The following is a 20550-nucleotide window of genomic DNA, read 5'->3' on the forward strand; positions in this document are numbered from 1 at the left end:
ATCGCATCGCATGGGCCATTTTAGTGGCGTGCGATGCGATTTTTTTAATGTAATTTATTCACTGCTCTGTGTGCCCCAGGGGTTCGCATCGCACCTCCCGCAAAATCGCATGCGATCGCATACGATTTTATAGGGTGTGTGATGGCATTAAATTAGCTATACAATGATATGATTGTATGACATACATTGATGTTTTACGCACCCCCCACTATCCACGCCACCCCGAAGCGTGGCGAGCGCAGCGGTACGCGTCCTCCGACGTTTTCATACCCCCACTATCCATGTCGGCGTGGAGTTTATTTTATATAGTGTGGCGAGCGCAGAGAGCCACCGAGCCCGAAGCGTGGCGAGCGCAGCCGGATAACTTTACATGTATTCCGCGTCCCCTCGCGGGGCTCGCTGCGCTCGCCACACTATATAAAATCAACTCCACGCCGACGTGGATAGTGGGGGTATGAAAAAGTCATAGGACGCGTACCGCCGCCCCTCGCGGGGATCGCTGCGCTCGCCACGCTTCGGGGTGGCGTGGATAGTGGGGGGGGGGGGGGGGGGTGCGTAAAACCTCATTTTATGACATACAATCATATTATTGTATACTTAATATTACATGAAAAAATCGCACCGCATGGCACGGCACTACAATGGCCCATGCGATTTCCCTACGCAGAAAACCAGACTAAGCAAATAGCTTAGTGGGCGCCGTCCAAGAAACAAGTACCATTAAATTTTTGTCATTAGCGCTACTTTATATTTTTCCTTCTTCTTTGTTTAACAGGAGAGTGTGGGAGAAACCAATGAGAGTGTGGGAGAAACCAATGAAGAGGATGATGTCCCGTCTGATGTAGATTTCAGTGATCCGTACTTCTCGGAGGAGCTTAAGAAGCCAGGTAATTGTGTAAATGATCCATGCATTTGCTGTAGTCTACAATATTCAGGCGTTCAATGAATATATCCGTAATTCAATTAGAAGAAGCAGATTGTGCTATTTACCTTTTTTTTATTACAGTCTCCTAGTTGAAGGGTATAATACAGTTTTAAAAAGCTGGAATGCATAAATGTAAAATTCCAATTACACATAAACGTCAAATATCCAGGAGATGAGAAGAATTCCTATTCTAAATATATACGTTTAACGAGGGCATGAATGGTAAATACCAAGAAGCAGCCCGTGTAGCCAACTGGTTTTCCTCTCCTGTCCGGTAGATGATCTTGTTGCACTGTCCAATATCCCGGATCTACCGACGCGTTTCTACCCCGTTCTGAGGTCTTTTTCAAGGCTTGTGCTGTGTAAAAATAGAGGAGCCCTTTCTATAGCTCACATCCTCCAATCAAAGCACTTCATTATAAAACGATTAGTCCCCACATGGCGCTCTTACCAATCATCATCCTTATCAGTGGCGGAGCTTATTGGTTGTAGGTCCAGGTGCAAAATATAATTTGGGCTCCACCCCAACCCAAGTTGGGGTGGGTGACGGGAAGAGGGTGACTGGAAGCAGTTGGCCCTTTAGTCCTCAGGGCCCCTGGTGCACTGCACCTGCTGCACCAATAACAATTCTGCTTCTGATCCTTCTGTCTAAAATCATTAATACAGTTAATTAGAAATTTTAAAAAGTCTATTTCCCAGTAACAGCAAATCCCTATTACTGGCAGAAAACATTACTGCTGGGGTGTAGTGCTCAATGTAATATAGCAACAAAAAAGGCCAATAAAACTCTAGCATGTATTAAAAGGGGCATGGAAACTAGGGATTCAAAAGTAATTATGCCTCTGTACAAATCATTGGTTAGACCGCACCTCGAATACGGAGTACAATTCTGGGCCCCACACTATAAAAAGGACATCATAGAATTAGAAAAAATCCAAAGCAGAGCAACTAAGCTTATTAGGGAAATGGAGACTTTAAGCTACGAGGAGAGATTAAGCAAGCTGGGACTATTTACACTAGAGAAGAGACGTTTAAGGGGGGACATGCTCAACATGTACAAATATATCAGGGGCCAATATAAGGAACTGTCAAGCACCCTTTTTTCTGCTAGACAGAAATCTAGGACGAGAGGGCACAAGTTTAGATTAGAAGAAAAAAGATTTTGTTCATCTAGAAGAAAAAATTTCTTTACAGTCAGAACAGTCAAACTTTGGAACTCTCTTCAAGTGGTGTCGGCAGACACTATAAATACGTTTAAAATAAGGTTGGATAAACATTTATTGGTTAAAAACATCCACGGGTATGAATAAGTAACAATCTGTCTTTAAAATATCAGAACATACTATACAGCAAGGGATACACTATTATAAACCTAGGTTGAACTAGATGGACGCAAGTCTTTATTCAGCCTCACCTACTATGTATATCAGCAAACTCTAGGATGCCTTTTCTGCCCAAACTTCGAAAACGTCACATCCGCCCGGTGGAGAAGGGGCTGGGTAAAGCATCATATCCGCCCTTCATTAGAACAAAAATGCCGGTGATGTTGTATCTGCCCAAAGTTCCAGCAAAGAAAAAAGTCTATCAGGACCTCATCCACCACTTTTTAATATGGAGTGTGGTCCCAATTTTAATCTATTCCGTTGGCAATTATGGCTCTCAAGTGCGTTTTGAGTTACTTTATTGCTTACCAACAGTGTATGTATCCATGCACGGAGCATTATATTTAGGATAAACAGTTAAAAAAAAGAGACATACATATAAAATACAGATAGCAGCATAATTAATTTTGAGAACCATTAAAATAATATTAAATATAGATAAAAGTTCTTTAAAATCACATGGCAGAAATATATGCAGATCTTATGGTGTGTACACACGGTACAATCCAGCATGAGATTTTGACTGTATAGTCACAATCGCATCGGGATCGCATGCAAATCGCACAGGTTTTTTACCTTGCGATCCCAATGCGCAATCGAAACCCAGGTAGACAGGGCAGCAATGACTATATAGTGCAGATTGGCACTATATAGTCAAAATCACATGCATGTCAGGTGGCTTGCCGTGCGATTTGATCACATCAGGATCGAGTAGCAAGCCTTATTGACCGCGTGTACACACCATAAGAGTCTATTTCAGCTCAAAGTTAGATTTAGTCCCGTAAAGTTCTAGAGTATCTAATTCAAAAATGAGCTGCATTTCTTTGTTAGCCAATGATACATCTTTATCTCTTCTGCCACAATTTCCTTCTATCAACTAAAATCCCCCAATTTTTTTTATTAATTGTTCGCATTGTTTACAATCAGGTCAAATAACACACGGAGTGATGGAGTCGCAAACGATGTGACCTATGCCAGGCAACTGGTTAAGGGTTAAATATAAAAAAATAGACCCTATGGTTTTATATAACAGAGATTACCCTCACTGAAGAGCAAGCGTGTAGGAATAGTCTTCTCTAGATACATTTAGGTCAAAGAGTGGATCTAGCAAAAGATCAGACCTAGCTTGTGGATTCAAGAGAGGGACAGTGACTGCTGTATGACCGCTATTACATTACTCCGTACAATGTGATTTTAGTCCGGCCTATCTATACTCCTATGCTTACTTGCATGGAAAATGAATTGATCAATAGCTGTGTGTGTGTGTTCATTTGTGAAACGTGTAACATGCCAGTTGATTTGGAAATGTGTTGCCACAGGTCTGAAGCAGAAATCTGCGCGGGGCAAGAAAGCGGAAGAGCAGCTGTCATCTGGTGGCGAAGACGAGCAAGAGAAGCAGAAGGTGAGTGTGAGCGTTCAGTGTACACTACTGCATTATATAATCCCATAAGGACTCATTTACTAACATTGCATATAGGTGCAACGTTTACACTAAACCACAGAAAGTATCCTGCAATTCTCTTGTCGCTGTGTGGTGCAAATTAGCGTTTGGCTACTGTAGGTCAGTGCAAATTTTGCACTTAAATGTAAAGTTTGTATGTTGTACGGAGGTAAAGTTGTACAATGTAGTGGATTGTGCCTGTGCCAACTGCTCCTGGGTCAGTATTCTTTGTGTATCTGATTTTGCTACCGGGTGATGCCAACTTTAGTGTTCCGACATCATTGTACATCAGATGGAGCATCTTTGCAGGTGACACACCAACAGGATGAGAAGCTGCGATACTCTGTGCAGTCCCTCTAAAATGTACTTTGGCTGTTGTGGTGTCCCATAGCAACCAGAGTCATGTCATTTTTAAACTTCAGTAGATAAACTTTATATTTGGTATCCAGTCATTCTTCTTCCTGTGTACTGATCTCTACAAATGCTACACATTAAGGGCCTGATTCAGATTGGCTTGATTCCTAGCGAGCACCTTATCGCTGAACCGGCGCCCCCTCCCGGCTCCCCGACCCCCTTCACTAGTATGCGATTCCCTCGCATGGGGCCGCTAGCAGGAGAAATCATTTAATGGTCTCTCAACTGACTTTTATTGCAGCCGCTGATCACTGAAGATGGGGCGTCAGCACCCACCCCGAGCAGGGAATGCCCAGTGTTTTAACGTGGGCACCTATAAAACACTCGTTGTTCCCCTCCAGCCACCCCCTGCCCGCACTCCTTCCTCCCCTACCTGTGCGAACGCACATTGCGCTGACCCCCCCCAACCATTGGAAAGGGGACGAATTTGCCCCGTTCTGATCAAATCTGAATTAGGCCCAAACTTTGTGTGTGTTTTGTTCAATAGGATGATGTGGAATAATTGAAGCATTGCTTTTTGCAATAAACAAGCATTGAACCCTACATTCAGTCCCTTTGTGGGGGGGGGGGGGGGTGTAAACCAGAGGACACTTTATTATAAAGGTGTACACAATTATTAGTAGTATTTTTTTCACACTGACATTCACCAGCCAGGGGTCCCAGGAGTAGGTGGCCAATTTTCCTGACCATCACTAGACCGGTGCCTCTCCTTAAAATGTTAGTAGTTTTCAATAAACCAAATGCAGCGCAACTTAAACATGCAATTTAGAGTCTTAGAGCAGTATTCAATGCTCTGACGGCGAGCTAAGACCGTAACCAGTGCTGATACCTCGTCGTCCGTAAACATCTGCCTCCCCTGCCTTGTTCTTTTCAGCGATGTACAAATGGTGAATGTCCCCATTAAAATGGCGAGGCTAGCCACAGAATGTGGCAAATCTCGCCGTTAAGGGAATCCTTTGAATACATCGAGCAATCCTCGACGAAAACAAGCCATTCTCGCCGTACAAACCCCCTCGCCAGCGGCATTGAATACACCTCTTAAAATGTGTGTGTAATGCTGCAGATTTGAGTTTTATCCCTCCAAACTGCTAAATGATAAATCTAATGGTTTGGAGTGCAAAACTACCGATGATCTCGCACCAGCTGAGAATAAGGACAATTCATAAATTCCCCCACTGTTACTTACGCGTTTTGATGCTAAATTCAGCAACTTCATCAGAGGAATAACATTTGCAAGTGGTTACACCTGTTTCTATAGTTAAATTTAATGACTGTGCTGATCAATCACGTGTGTAAGATACTTACTGTAGGTATATATTCAATTGAAGCCGGATCCATTCCGAAATTCTTTTGCTGGAATGGATCCGGCATCTATTGTTCAATGCAGCGGCCACATCCAGATGTCGGATTTGGGCGCTGATTGATGCTCACCCGGCCAGCCTGGGAACCAGGATGGAGCCTGTATGGGGCCGGGTGAGCTGTTCTCACCCAGCCCGGTGGCAAGTGGGTGCGGGTGGTGAAGGACAGGAGAACTGCACTGTGTAAGCTGCTGCTCACCCGGCGCCGTCCTCCCGGCATCTTTTTATTTCGGATTGAGAGTGATGGAAACAAAATCAAAACCTTTCGGTTTTGTTTGCTTCAAAAGCAGATGGATTAGCCCCTATTCCGTCAATCCACCTGGTTTTCGGGAGGTCGAAACAACATTTCGACCTGCTGAAAAAACAGCTAGCATTGAATAGATCGGAACCCCTTCCGATCTCTTCATGATGAAAAATGCCGTCTTTTCGGCAAGACGGTAGTTTCACCGATCATTGGATATACCCCTTAGCTATCCACACATGACCAAACTACAATATAATACAACCAAAGAGAAGGCAGTCTCCATGTTGGTCCAATACAATTAAGTCTTTTTGTTTGACGGTCCTCATAAGTGACGTTATACATGAGAAGTTTTATAAGCATTTAATAAATACATTTTGATCTAGTTTTCCACATCATTTATTAGTATTACTACTTACCTTGTCTTTGGGGTCAAGCGCTGCGTAATCTTATAAATTCCTGTGAAAATAACCCAAAGGAAATACTGAAATATATTGAATTCTATGGCTAGCTAAGGGAAAACAGGGTCGCTGTATAATGCTTGAAAGTGAAATGAAAGGGTTTTTTTTTTATTCTTTTGAATTGTTAAGTGAAATGCCTGTGGACTGGCAGCCAGATCAGAAAACCACCACAGTGTGTAATGATACATTTCATGGTTTGTTTCAAACGAGTAAACACATGACAGGGGATTTATATATTCACTTAGTTTATTTAGTCAGACACCTTTTGTCCACGCTGGTTTCTTTCTCCCATGTGCCGGGGAGTGTTGACACTGCATGCTAATGAAATTACCGGCGTAGAGGAAGTGGTGGTGTTCCTGACAGCGATGGTGGCATGATGCATTACTGCAGGATTTAATCTTACAAACATGACGGCTTATTTTATCACGGTGCCACATTCAAGCTCGCTCGTAGACAAGCCCGCTCTCAGCGTGTGCATACCGAAACTGTGGAAGAAATGTTAGAACGTCAACTTTATTACCCATAAAGTTTGTTACTGGGCCAGAAATGTGCAAGGGGGGTCTTTTAAGGTGACGCTCTCTCATCAAAGAACAGTTTGAGGTTCAATTAAAGTCTGCTTTCGCAATCATAGGAAATAACTGTTTGATTCATGACAGATACACTTAGCTATGAATCACTGGCTAAGGACCCAAAGGATACTGTGGGTCATGTATATATCATTGACTTCCAGCAGCCTCACAACCCTGCCACAGCTATATCGATGTTTCGTTCCTTTTAAGGCTCTGTGTGTCTCACGCGCCTCATCAGAATGAGCACAAATTAGGAATTAAAGACAATGGAGATTTTTTTTTTTTTGTAAATTGGGAGACTTGGGCAATATTACTGGGTAAGGGATATGTTTGCACTTACAATGTATTGAGACATAACATGTTACTGTGTTGCAGGCCGAGATGGCGTTGCTTATGATGGACGATGTTGAGGACGACCGAAAACATTTCAACTATGATTCGATTGTGGAGCAGCAAAATCTGAGTCGCAGGAAGAAAAAGAAGCTGAAGAATAAGGAAGAATTATTGGAAGATAACTTCCAGGTATGGACTTTTTATAGCGCGCTAAATGAAGAATCACGTGCCAATACTCATCGTTAAGTAACTGCTAATGACTATACTAGCCTAGTAGTTTTATTTAATACCCTTCACTTCATGAATACTGTGTACATTAGATCAATCGTTGGCTTACAGGACAATGGACAGACTAACCCAAGCCCATTACAGATTGATCGAACAATAGCACACGTCTTGAAGAAACTAGGGGAGATATATCAAGTACTGAGTGGGGAAGTTGCCCATATTAACTACCAATCAGCTTCAAGTTCACATTAATCTAGCGCAGTGGTTCCCAAGCCTGGTCCTCAAGTACCCCCCCCAACAGCAGTCCAGGTCTCCGCACAAAATCACAGGTCAAAAAATTGGCTCCACCTGTGGATCTTTTATAATGTGTCTGAATAATGAGTGACCTGGAAAACGTGAACTGTTGGGAACCGCTGATCTAGCACACTGTATACAATGATTGGTTGCCTAGGTCAGTGATGGCTAACCTTGACACTTTACATGTTGTTGAACTACACATCCCAGCATGCCCTGCTACAGTTTTGCTATTTGACCATGATCAAACTGATGCAGGGCATGCTGGGATTTGTAGTTCAACAACAGCTGGATTGTCAAGGTTAACCTTCCATTCTCTAGAAGGCTTGATACCATCTCCCCATTGTTTTAGATGTCTCCAAGATAGACAAAAAGGTTCAGCCACAAATCCTAATATGTCAGTTAGCTTACATATTGGGGTATAATTGCCCCACTACAAGCTACACAGAGTCTATATGAAATATTTTTTGGAAGACAAACTGTGAGTTTCATGAGTATTCCAGAAAGAACTTCTCTAAACGTCTACAACAAACCCCCCCAAAGCTTTCTCTAAGACAGAGTTTTTCAAACTCTTCCATTGCGATACAGGTTTTAAGGATATCCATGCTTGAGTCCATATCAGTATACGGTTTCTGTCACTGCAAAAACCTTATCTTCAGTAGGCACCTAGCGTTGTGCATTTTTATACCGATTTTAGCACTTCCAAAGGCTCCAAGTAGACTCCGCCTGCTCTGTGCCACTTCTGCGCTCTGTGCCTCGAAACAATCATCTCGAAACAACCATCATCTCGAAACAACCATCATCTCGAAACAACCACAAGTGGTTGTGTTTTAGAGACATTTGTGAGAGTTGAATGATGCACTTTCCATGTTGGATGAAGTTATAGAATTAGGTTTAGTGGAATCCACTAATTTCAGTATTGTCTGTTTGGCTTTCGCATAATGTGGCATGAAGACTGCAAATTCTGTTTGCTGGAATTACCATTACCCTTAGGTAGTCCCTCTGCGAACCGTTATTATACATTACATTGTTTTCTGTTCTACTCTGCCTGTGGTGGTTGTCTGTGCTGTATACAAATGCAAGCTGGAGAGGGTCCATCCAACCATATTTTTTATTATGGCAATCTTCTAAAAGGGAAATAAAACCCAGCTATTGTTGTCTAGTTTTGTTCTGTTCCTCTCTGCCCGCAGAACACCATGTGTTTTCTTTGTAGATGGTGGCAGACATAATTTCCCTAATTTTAGCAGAAATGTAATAACATTACCCCCCCCCCTGTTCCCCGTAGATTGTATCAGTGTTTTCCCTGCTTCCAGAGGTTCTCTGGGTCTCTTTGTATATTACTGCTCAATTATGCCAAGGATGTTTATGCAGAATGTTGTTGTGGCTCGAGCCTTAATTCTGAGCGTTTACCTCAAACTGTTGCTCTACAACATATTGTTTAACTGGTTCCTGCTTTTTACTGGCTCTGTAATATTCAAGTATTACATTTAAATTGTTTGGAAGCAGGTTAGGCTGTATGCTTCTAGACTGTTTGGATATCATTAGGGCTCTCGAAATTAAAACCGGACAAAGATACAATCCTGAGGTTTCCTTAGGTCATAGCACCAGTAATAAATATATATATATATATTACCAGTAATAACCAGTAATATATATATATATATAAGATGCTGCTGAAGAGGATCCTGAAGCCCGCCGGGGAACGTGGTAAGTATGAAAAAGGGGCCGGGGGGAATATATTCTGAAAAACCACGTGTTTTTTTTTTTTTATATTTTGGTTTTTGGATATAGGATACTCAACCTGTGTGTGTGTGTGTGTGTGTATAGATAGATAGATCAATATCTAAATTTATGCCTGTCCGTGTACAGGATTGGAACGAAATCCTGGTGGTCAGAATCCCGACCGCCGAAATCCCGACAAGGGGGAGACATGTATCCCCCCCCCTTGCGGGCTCGCTGTGCAGCGGGCCCGTTGCCTCGCTACGCTCGGCACACTAATTTATTTTCCCTCTATGGGTGTGGTGGACACCCATAGAGGGAGAAAGTGTTGGGATTTTGACTGCCGGGATTCCGACCTTCAGGATTCTAACTGCATCCTCTGTGTACAAATATGCTCAGATTGCATCAAATACTGTAGCCTCATTTAGCATGCCACTGGTTTTGCCGTTGCGTGGCACCAAAACACTATTCTACTCTAGAATCCTTCAAGAAAAGACTCAAGGCTTTCCTGTTTACTAAAGCATTGCCATAGTTCCCTTAAGTATCATTTATGAGAAGCTTTTCTGTACTTTATTGTTCCTGTACTGTATTATATTAATTCTATTTGTTAAGCGCCTTGAGAACTATTCGAGACCAGCGCTATATAAATAAAATTCTTATTATTAACCCTAATTACCTAGTACAGTGTAAGTGGATGGAGAGACAAAATTGGGTACTGCTTTCCTAGCACGGCGCCCATCGCATTAATCGTGTACATTTTTATAAGGCATACAATCTGTGCGATACGTGCTATTTCGGTTTTTAAATCGCATGTATCGTATGAAAAACAGTAGTATAGTAAGGTACGATGACTGCGATGTATGCGTTTAAATCGCATGCATCGCACTCATCGTAGAGGGGACGCGGATACCTGTGAAGCCCGCGAGGGGACGCGGATACCTGTGAAGGTATCCGCAGGGCTCGCCACGCTTCGGGCTCGGTGGCTCGCTGCGCTCGCCACACTTTTTTAAATCAACTCCACGCCGACGTGGATAGTGGGGTTATGAAAAGGTCGGAGGACGCGCACTGCTGCCCCTCGCCACGCTTTGGATTGCCGTTGATAGTTTGGGGAGGCATTAACAATGGAAGTGGAGTTGACATTATAAGCACCCAATTTGATGCATCAACACTTAAAAATCACATATCATCTCATTATAAACCACTAAATACAGTGTCATTTCAAATGCACCCCATTCTTAACACCACTCCCACTATGAACGCCAACCCGAAGCGTGGCGAGCGCAGCGGTACGCGTCCTCCGACCTTTTCATACCCCCACGTCGGCGTGGAGTTGATCTCATAAAGTGTGGCGAGCGCAGCGAGCCACCGAGCCCGAAGCGTGGTGAGCGCAGCGAGCCCCGCAAGGGGACGCGGATACCTGTGAAGCCCGCGAGGGGACGCGGATTCCTGTGAAGCCACGCTTCGGGCTCGGTTGCTCGCTGCGCTCGCCACATCAACTCCACGCCGAGTTGGATAGTGGGGGTATGAAAAGGTTGCATCAATCGCATGCATCTTATGACATTAAAACAGTACGACCGATGCGATACATGTGATAAAAATGGATACGATGAAAAATCACTGTAGTCGTATACATCGCATGCATCTTATGGTGCAGTAACACATAAGATGCATGAGATGCTTGCGATTAAGGACCGATACATGCGATGCTTATCGTGGGCGCCGTGCTAGGAAAGCAGTACCCAAAATTGTGTCACAAATATTCATTTTTTGTTCTGCTCAATCTGTGACTTTACACTTTTTTTTTGCAACAAAATATTGATTCTAAGGGGTAAATTTACTAAGCTGGGGGTTCAATTGAATATGGGATGTTGCCCATAGCAACCATTTAGATCAATCTATTATCTTCTAGAAGGTGTTAAATAAATTAGAAGTGGAATCTGGTTGCTATTGCGACATTCCATCTTCAGTAGAACTCCCATCTTAGTAAATTTACCCCTAAGTACCCAGTGCGTCAAAAGTGCCCATCACGGGAGTCGCACTTGGCGTCTCATGCCCTATGGTCAGAAAGAATAAGTGTATGAAGACACATCCATACATCTCTTTCTTTTGCATTTTGAGTCAATTACGAATTTTAGGAAGAAAAAGTATTGTGAGCTAAAGAATTCCTGACTTTTAATAATGTTCCCCTAGTTTATATAATAAAGGAAATTATAAGTCGCTATGCAGCTCCGTGACCATAGAAAGGCTGACGACTGCAGGCCAGCTGCTTTTACCCCAGCCACGGAACTCGGGGAAATATGTATTTGATTATAATGCATGAGATCACCAAGCTCAGTTTATACAACTTTTATTTACAGACGGTTTATAGTATTGATGGCGCTTGTGTACGCTATAAAACACATTGCCAACACAGTTTGCCTCCGCTCCCATCCATGACCCTTCCTTTCTGTAAAATCGTTTCCAACCTGTTATTATAAAAGAAAACTATGTTCCCTAGCCAGTAGGAGCCATTGACTAATTTAGGGATGTCAGTAAGGCAGCTGATACATGCATGAAGGGAGGGCAATATTTCTAATTTTGAGTATTGCTGAAGCATGGCTCAATAAGTTCTGGTTGCTGTGGTGTCTAGATAACATAAAGTGGTGATTGGTTTACAGGAGACACCCAAGCATCCTAGGTCATCCCGTATCTCTCTGGTTTATGGTCTACAGGAGGTGCACAACCATCCTAAGTCCTCCTGTGTCTAGTGACCAGCCTACACAAGGTTCTCAGTCTTCCTGGGCCCCAACCCTGTATGTGTTGCAGGTGTCCTGGTATGTGTTGGATGACTGGTGTAAACTAGGTACCAAGCCATACTAGGTCCCTCTGTTTGTATCTAGTGATCAGCATACAGGAGGTTCTGAGCCATCCTAGGCTCTCTTCATATGTCTGGCAAACTGACCACAGTAATCTTCGATCCCTCTGTACGTATCTACAGTAGTCGCCCAGCTAACCTAGGTTACGCAATATGTGTCTGGCCTACAGGAGGTGCTCGAACATCCTAGCTTTTTTTTTTTTTTTTAAATGCTGCCTTCCTCGCTGCTGTTTGTTATGACCGTGGACCACCTAACTTGAAAGTTATTTCTAGAACCACAATTGAAATACGTTCATTCTTTTAATTATTTCTGATACTCAGTGAAAGTAAACCCATCATCTACACAAGGAGGAGACGCATCTTTTGAATGTCGCTAAATCACGCAAAGTCACTTAGTAATGTCAGTAATTGATCGGCGGTGGTGACTTGGGTTTAGGAGCTTACAATCGTCATTTAGACACTACCAAACTTTATATAAATATGCAAAAGATCTTAATTGAAAAAGTCTGAAGGCTGAAATCTAATCTGTTGTAAAAACCGTAGTGTATATTCTGATATTTCTCTTGAATCAGGGACTTGTACAGTATTACATCTTTTTTTTTTTTATGTAACTTGATCCTAAATATTTCTCTGTTTCAGATAAACGTTGAAGATTCAAGATTTCAAGCGTTGTACACGTCGCATTTATACAACGTGGACCCTTCAGATCCCAGCTTTAAGAAAACCAAAGCGATGGCACGAGTGTTGGAAGAAAAAGCACGAAGAAGAGAGCAAGAGCAGAAGAATTACACAGAGACAGTAAAGAGTCATGAGGCAAAACTGGGGACTGCTAATAAAACAGGGACACCTGCTGTAAAAAATGTAGACCCAGCTCTCTCTCAGCTGCTGAAATCCGTGAAGAACAAAACACAACAATTCCAAGCTTCAAAAAAGCAGAAGACGAAATAGCTTCTGTTAAGCTGAGCCGTGTCCGTGATTCTGTGAGACATGTACTGGACATTAGTCTTATCAGACATCTCTGTGTAGCTGATGCACATTAATAAATAGTTTTATTATTCAAAATGGTCTTGTGCATTGACAATAATGGGTTTTTGGGTGTGGATTATTAGACCCCTTTTTACACCAGAAAATGCAGGGACTTACCTGGGAATACAGTCCAGGGAACAAGCAGGGACATTCCCGGGTTGGCCCCTTTCACACCAGCCTAGTCCCTGTATTTTCTGGTTCGAGGGAGGAGAGACAGCGCTGGGAGAGCGCCAATGTGCAGCTGTGGGGATCCGGACAGCGGCGGCTGGGAGCTTATAGCTCTATTTGCCTGGCGGCGGGAAGTTTTGCTGAATTTGAAAACATTTTGAAAAGACTGTCCGGTAAGTTTTGCTGGTGTGAAAGGGTGTAAGGCGAATAAAAGGTAGACACATGAAAAGGTCGACATGAGTTTATCACATTTTTTTGGGGGGGGGGGGGGGTTGACAATTAATTGGGCATTGACAATTAGTGAAACGCTTACAATCGAACGGCTAGCTTCACTCACCATGCTTTGTTCCCAATTATAGTCCACGTGGATGGTAAAGTATAGCAAAGTCCAAAAAATGTAAACGATTCTGAAAAACTCATGTCGCCCTTTTCATGTATCTACCCCTATTGACTGTCTAGACACTGTAGATTTATCAACCGAAGCCAGGCTCTTCAAAGAAGAGTATACAATCGATGATTAAAATGTATTTCCCCCCCTTTTTTTTTTTTTTTTCTTTCTGGATATTTTGAAAAACATTTTTAAAGTTCTAATGTTCTCATATATTATGTATATGTTTTGATATAGTGCTATCATTCTTCTATTTTTTTTGGGGGGGGGGGGGTTATCCCCAATTAATAATATGGTTTATAACTCATTTGGGGAATTTAATTGTTTCCTATCTGCAGTCAGCAGATGGTGCCCAACAGAGCTATTCATTTGTTGAAATGAACGAAATATGACCTGCTAAAGTGTTCAAACATGACTGTTCAAGTTCTGTTCATTAGTTTTCATGGCTATACCCAACCCTAATGAGTACGATCAGCAATTTAATATTTACCCACAATGATGATAAAGTGAATTACCCATACATCAGCAATCGCAATTAATTGTTTCTCAGATCCAGTGATTTTTTTTTTTTCACCCCCCCACCAGATAAATAGTTTCCTCAATGACTATTGTCTGGTTGTTAAATAAATCTTGGATCATATGAATTATTGTTCTGCACTATTTTAATACACAGTTTTTCATGATTCAAGATTAAGGTAATGCTGCTTTTCTTCTAAACGTGGTAGCAGCAATTAATCGTAAATGCTCCTGTTGGACAAAGGAGTGGTTGCAGGAGAGAGAAACCCTGTCACACACGCCTTTGCTCCATGAATTAAGGGACAATAATCCCGAGGATTACAAGAACTTCATTTAGGATGAATGACCGCACATTTCAGGAGCTCCTGGTGAAAGTCACACCATACATTCAAAGGCAAGACACAAAATTTAGACATGCTATTCCTCTTGAACAAAGGCTAATGGCCAAAGGCGTTTCCTTGCCACAGGAAAATCTTTTGAGGACCTTAAATTCAGCACAGGTATTTCTGAACAAGCCTTGGGTCATGTTATTCTGGAGACTTGTGATGCCATAAACTAAGTACTAATTCCAGATTATTTAAAGGTAAGAAATTAATAAAAGTAGTTTTTTTAACCTAAATCCTATATGTGCATTATTTTATAAAACAATATTGTTTAAAAATCATAGAATAAAATGAGTTAAAAGTACTCAGGGCAAGACATTCATTTGTGGTTAAACCCTCCCCCCATAACAAAAAAAAATAATATTTAATAAAAAAAAAAAAACTATATAATATGCCAGTTGTGGATAAAAGTGAAAATTAAACAGTACAATAAATTAGGAAGGCACCTTCTTGAGAATAAAAGTGCCCAAACACTAGGGGATATACATGCGAATTCACACAGCAACTGATTAACGTTTGGAACATTCCAGCACTGCTCAAAATATTTTCTTCTGCTTGTCATTCATCTACTAATGTAGTTAACTTAAAAAAAAAACATGCAAGCTATTTCATGTTTTTTTTTTTAAGTTAACTACATTAGTAGATGAATGACAAGCAGAAGCAAATATTTTTGAGCAGTGCTGGAATGTTCCAAATTGGAGAGGTGCAATGGACAGAAAGCCATGTCCGCAACTGGCTCATACTATTTTACTTATAAATAATTTTGATGGCAATTGTAAACACAAATGATCAAGTTTTATATGTTGATGTTGCAAAAATGGCAGCATTTCAGATGCAGTTGCTCTGGAACATACTGGTTTGTTGTTTTTTTACACTAAACTTAAGAATAAGACACTCAACCGGTCAAGTTCTGCAGAAACCAAAAGTGGAATCCATTTTGTATTTGTAGCTGATGAAGCTTTTGGATTGCATGAAGATATTCCGAAGCCATTTCCTCAAAGACTTTTTAATAGAGGGGGCAAATCTTTAATTATAGACTATCATGAGCAAGAAGAACAGTTTTGAATGCATTTGGAGTTCTAACAAATTGGTTTTGAATTTTCCATATCCTAATAAACTTGCATGTTTCCAAAATAGAATCTCTTTGCACAATAGTTTTAATGTTTGAACTTAGCGCAACCCCCTTAAGAAGATGCTGGATGCACAAAAATTAGTTTTGACAATTTATTGTGACATAACAAATAATGACATTAGTGGTCATAAACAATTGAATGAACATACATAAAAAAAGCAAATGAAATGAATAAATTCTTTGCCAGGCAGTGAATGGACTGTTGGTTTCAGCACAAATGAGTAAGCTTTTATCTCACCATAGATGGAGGTTGCGGTGGGCTATACTTCCGGTTGAAGTTCTGCGGCACCACCGCAGATGGCTTTCTATGGAAGAGGTCTCAATAAAGCTTGAAAAAGGAGACGTTTGTGTATCTCCGAAACGCGTTGCAGCTACTCATTTGGATACAGACTGCCTAACCCAGTGCACTTTACACTTTGCACTTTGAAGCACCAGGACACTTTATGGACGCACCAGCACTTTATTGAGACCTCTTCCATAGAAAGCCATCTGCGGTGGTGCCGCAGAACTTCAACCGGAAGTATAGCCCACCGCAACCTCCATCTATGGTGAGATAAAAGCTTACTCATTTGTGCTGAAACCAACAGTCCATTCACTGCCTGGCAAAGAATTTATTCATTTCATTTGCTTTTTTTATGTATGTTCATTCAATTGTTTATGACCACTAATGTCATTATTTGTTATGTCACAATAAATTGTCAAAACTAATTTGCCTTTATTTAAATAGAATCTCTTGTAACGACATGCCGTGCCTTGCATAATATTTTGGGAACCAAAACTATGGCCAGTGCACATGGCTTATCAATTTTATTAATTTGGATCCTGTGGAGCAGGCATGGAAATGGACATCTTTAGTGCATGCTAGCTAGGGAATGTCATGTGTCTGGGAAAATAGTAATTTTTTATACATTGGCTTAGCCTTATACATTTGGAACACAATGTATTTGTATATGGAGAATTCATTTCTGGTATTATTATTGTAAAATATTGAGGTGTACATACCAGGAAATGGTAATTAATATTACGCGTTAATGTTCATATTAAACATATTATGCTTGCCTTTTATTGACCGTTTAGAGACATTTTATTGTCAATTAATAACATTTAATAATTACAATGCAAGATGGAAGGAAACTAACACCTACTTTACATAACATCAGAATAAACAGGTGATAAAACAATGTAGATACTATTAAAGACTTAACTGCTAAACAATATATCTGCATCTCATCGCATTCCGTTATAGTGCATTAAACTCCATACAGTCTCTGATCATAGTTATTATTTAAGTTTGGAACACTTTTAGAAAGTCTTTCTTTGTTTTCAAGGATGACATCACTTCCTGATTACGCAACTGTGCTTGTATAAAGCCATCTCTCTTGACCCAACCACACACTAATTCAGCTGTCTGAGTAACCAATTTGACTGCTTTCTCACAACTTTGACTGTGTAGTGAATATGGAGGTAGCTCCAGGGGGGGGCAACTTTCAATGCATCAAGCTGGCCCAAATACATGTTTGTTGTGAAAACTGGTTCAGTGATGGTCTCTTTCTCCCAATCAATGAGTGCTTTGAGGTCGCAAGCATTGAGGTTTACTGTTTCTGGAACTTTTGAGACCACAATGCAGTGGAACCTTGTTCACTTCCAGCCCTAACTGCCATTATTGTGTCAAATTCAAATACTCTGTCTTGTATCATCAGAACAGAGAAGAGCGATGAGTACATTCTCAAGATGAGCTCACCATGATTCTTTAGTTTTATTTTCATTTTGAATCTAAAGAAGTAGTTTAAACACATGTATACAACTTAATACATGGATATAAACAATTTAGCAAGCAGTTATGCTGTGTTCTCTTAATGAAAATAGTTGACTTTTAGGGAAAAAAAAGTAAAAAAAATTTAAGCAAATTTGTATTTTTCTGGAAGCAAAAATTGCTTTCCCAAATTATTTTTTTTACACCATTCAACTCAGAATTGGTCAATACGTACGAAAAGTGACACACTGAATTGAAAATAAAGCTTGCATGTGCATGACACACCCTAATGCTAGCTCAAAAAAACTGAAATGATCTATCTGAAGTGAACTGTGAAAAATACTGTATGTAAAATATTTTAATGGTGTAGGTGCTGTTGACTGGTAGAATTAAATGTTATAAATAGTATGCAGAAATTTGTAGACGTTCAGTTAAAAAGAATAGGTTTTTTTTCTTAAATTTTTTTTTGTCTAAAATAGGTTAGATCATTTTAGCTCTGGGTTTCAAGAAAAAATATTTTCTTGGAAAAAAGTTATAATAAAATCATAATGTAAGCCTTTTTTTAGTAAATTCCTTTTATATATAGATTCCACATTTAGGGTATATGTGTGTGTGTACTGTATGTATATGTGTATGTGTGTGTGTGTATATATATATATATATATATATATATATATATATATATATATACTGTATATATATATATATATATATAATAATTGAAATATTTAAAAACATGTTTTTCTTTTAATGTTGATATGTCTTTTCAATTTTAATTCTCTATTTTAATAAAGATGTGTATTACACCTAGCAATATTATACATAAAGCCAAATGTTACTAACCCAAAGAAATATACCGGTACTTTAATCCTAGTGCGATAATGTTTGGACACCTTTTTATATATTTTTTTTTAATGTATAAAGCAGTTGATTTTCTACATATTGATTTACATTTGCACCCTTCTGCAGGCCATGTTTTGATGCTCAAAATTATGTTTAAATCTTTTTGATTATTTCTACCTGTGCACAGACGCATTTCTTTGAAGGGAATGACAGAGAGTAAGGATGCTGGCAGTCGGAATACTGTTGCCGGCATCCTGATGGAGGGGGGTGACAGGTATTAGGTAAGCATCTTAACCCTAACAACCCTACATTTTTTATTTAAGTCCTGTCGTTGTCGTCCCCCCCTTTGGGCCTAAACCCTAACCTTCACCTTCAACCGCCTCACAACAGCACTACTGGCACAATTACCATATGGCATCCTAGCAATTGAAATTCCTGTACCGGCATCCTAATTGATATTTTGGTTCTGGCACTGGTCTTCCTGTGATTGTCTGGTATGCCAGAGTCTGTATAGTGGACACTGTCTTCCTGACATCCAGGATGCTAAACGTTTCTCCTCTGAAGGTATACAATGACTTATATGGGAGCAACTGTTGTTCTAAATGATCAAACATATCTAATGCTGGCCACACATCAGACCAACTTCTGACCAACTTTTTTAAAACCCTTCAAACCTCCAACCATCCAACTTGACAGTCCAACTAAAACAGTTCCCCACACATCTAACCAACTTTTCTTCCAACCAGAAAACTTTTTTTTTTTTTTTTTAGTCCAGCCAACTTCTGTCCAACTTCTGATGTCACGGAAGTGGGCGGGCATTGAATGTAACAATACACTACTTTAATAATAGTAGAGTTTTATATAGTGTGATAAAAAGTAGAAAAATTGTTTTAAAAATGTAAGAGGTATAGTATGCTCTGACACTTATTTGCTAGATATCACTTTAACTTACTACTTCTGTTATTAATTTGTTATATTTTTATTATTTATTATGCTTATTTTGTACCCCTTATTCCAAAAGATGTTTCTCCAGAGTAGGCTGGTAATAGACGTTGCTGCGTTTGTAATTTCTGTAATGTTTCCTTTCAATTCTTTGATAATGAAATAGTGTTACTATGTTGCTGTTACAGTCACTTCTGTTATACGGGCAGGGTTACTTCGATACTGTGTCAGTTCAGTCTGGGCTGTGTGCCAGTTGTTATATTCAGTTTGATAGTTTTCTTCTGATCGGCTTTAGTTAAGTATGCCTTATTTACCTTTTTGTTTTTATCCTTTTTAAATAATTTATTAAAAATTCAACACATGCATCTATTATGTCCGCGTTCTAGCCTATACGTTCCAATGCTGCATTAGTATTTATATGTTTTGCTGACCACTTGTCCTTGCTAGTATGTTAATGTCGGCTCCTGTGTGCCGCTCATGTGTTTAACAAACAGTCTATTATCAAAGATATGATCTTATATTTTTTGTATTCCTTATGTTTTATTTCTTGGGCTATAGTGGTTTTATCACAGTTTCTACGGGAATAATATCTCTGTTTATTTAGACTCCAGTAGCTACCTGTCACCGCATGTAGCTCAGAGACCCCCGCTTGTCTCTCCTTTATTTCAGCATAGAAAATTACAGCTGTTTTTTTTTTTTAATTACAGATAAGTGGTGCTATATTTTTATTTATGCATCCCTTATGTTTTAATCATTGGGGTTCACGTCACAATTTATATGGGATGATATTTCTTATCTATTTTAACGTTGGCGTCTTTTGTTCTCCCTATGTAGCTAACACACGCCGGCTTATCTCTCTATAGTCTCGGACAGGATAGAGAGAGCAGAGAAGTGCATAGGCAGGTGTGCTGACAGGGAGCATAGTTGGGGGGTGAGTGTACTGATCGTGGGGGTTAGGGGGGTCTGCAGCAGTGAGCTGACTCAGTACCTGGCAGGAGCAGAGACTGTGCAGGCTCTCCAGGACTCAGCTGGCAGCTACAGCACAGCGGCGGCGCCTGGACCTTGCTGCCGGCAATTGCAGGGGTGCTGGTCTATGTGGATGGGTGCCGGAGACTGCGGTTTTGCCGGTAATGGGGAGGGGATATCTGTGATTGCCAGGGGAATGTGGCTTTGTGCTGCT

General features: G+C 40.5%; 1 protein-coding gene across 4 annotated transcripts in view; it reads left to right on the top strand.

The window, feature by feature from the left end:
- Positions 1-13283, top strand: part of ESF1 (ESF1 nucleolar pre-rRNA processing protein) — a 56566-nt gene extending 43283 nt beyond the window's left edge. For all 4 annotated transcript variants that reach the window (XM_083175828.1, XM_083175829.1, XM_083175830.1 and 1 more), the window contains exons 11-14: positions 776-887; positions 3627-3709; positions 7167-7313; positions 12859-13283. In XM_083175828.1, the coding sequence (XP_083031954.1) occupies positions 776-887; positions 3627-3709; positions 7167-7313; positions 12859-13167 (651 nt within the window). In that variant the 3' untranslated portion in view covers positions 13168-13283. The remainder of the gene's footprint in view (positions 1-775; positions 888-3626; positions 3710-7166; positions 7314-12858) is intronic.
- The last annotated feature ends 7267 nt before the right edge of the window (positions 13284-20550 follow it).

The sequence above is a fragment of the Crinia signifera genome, chromosome 3, assembly GCF_055691185.1.
Source record: "Crinia signifera chromosome 3, ASM5569118v1, whole genome shotgun sequence".
Lineage (NCBI taxonomy): Eukaryota > Metazoa > Chordata > Amphibia > Anura > Myobatrachidae > Crinia > Crinia signifera.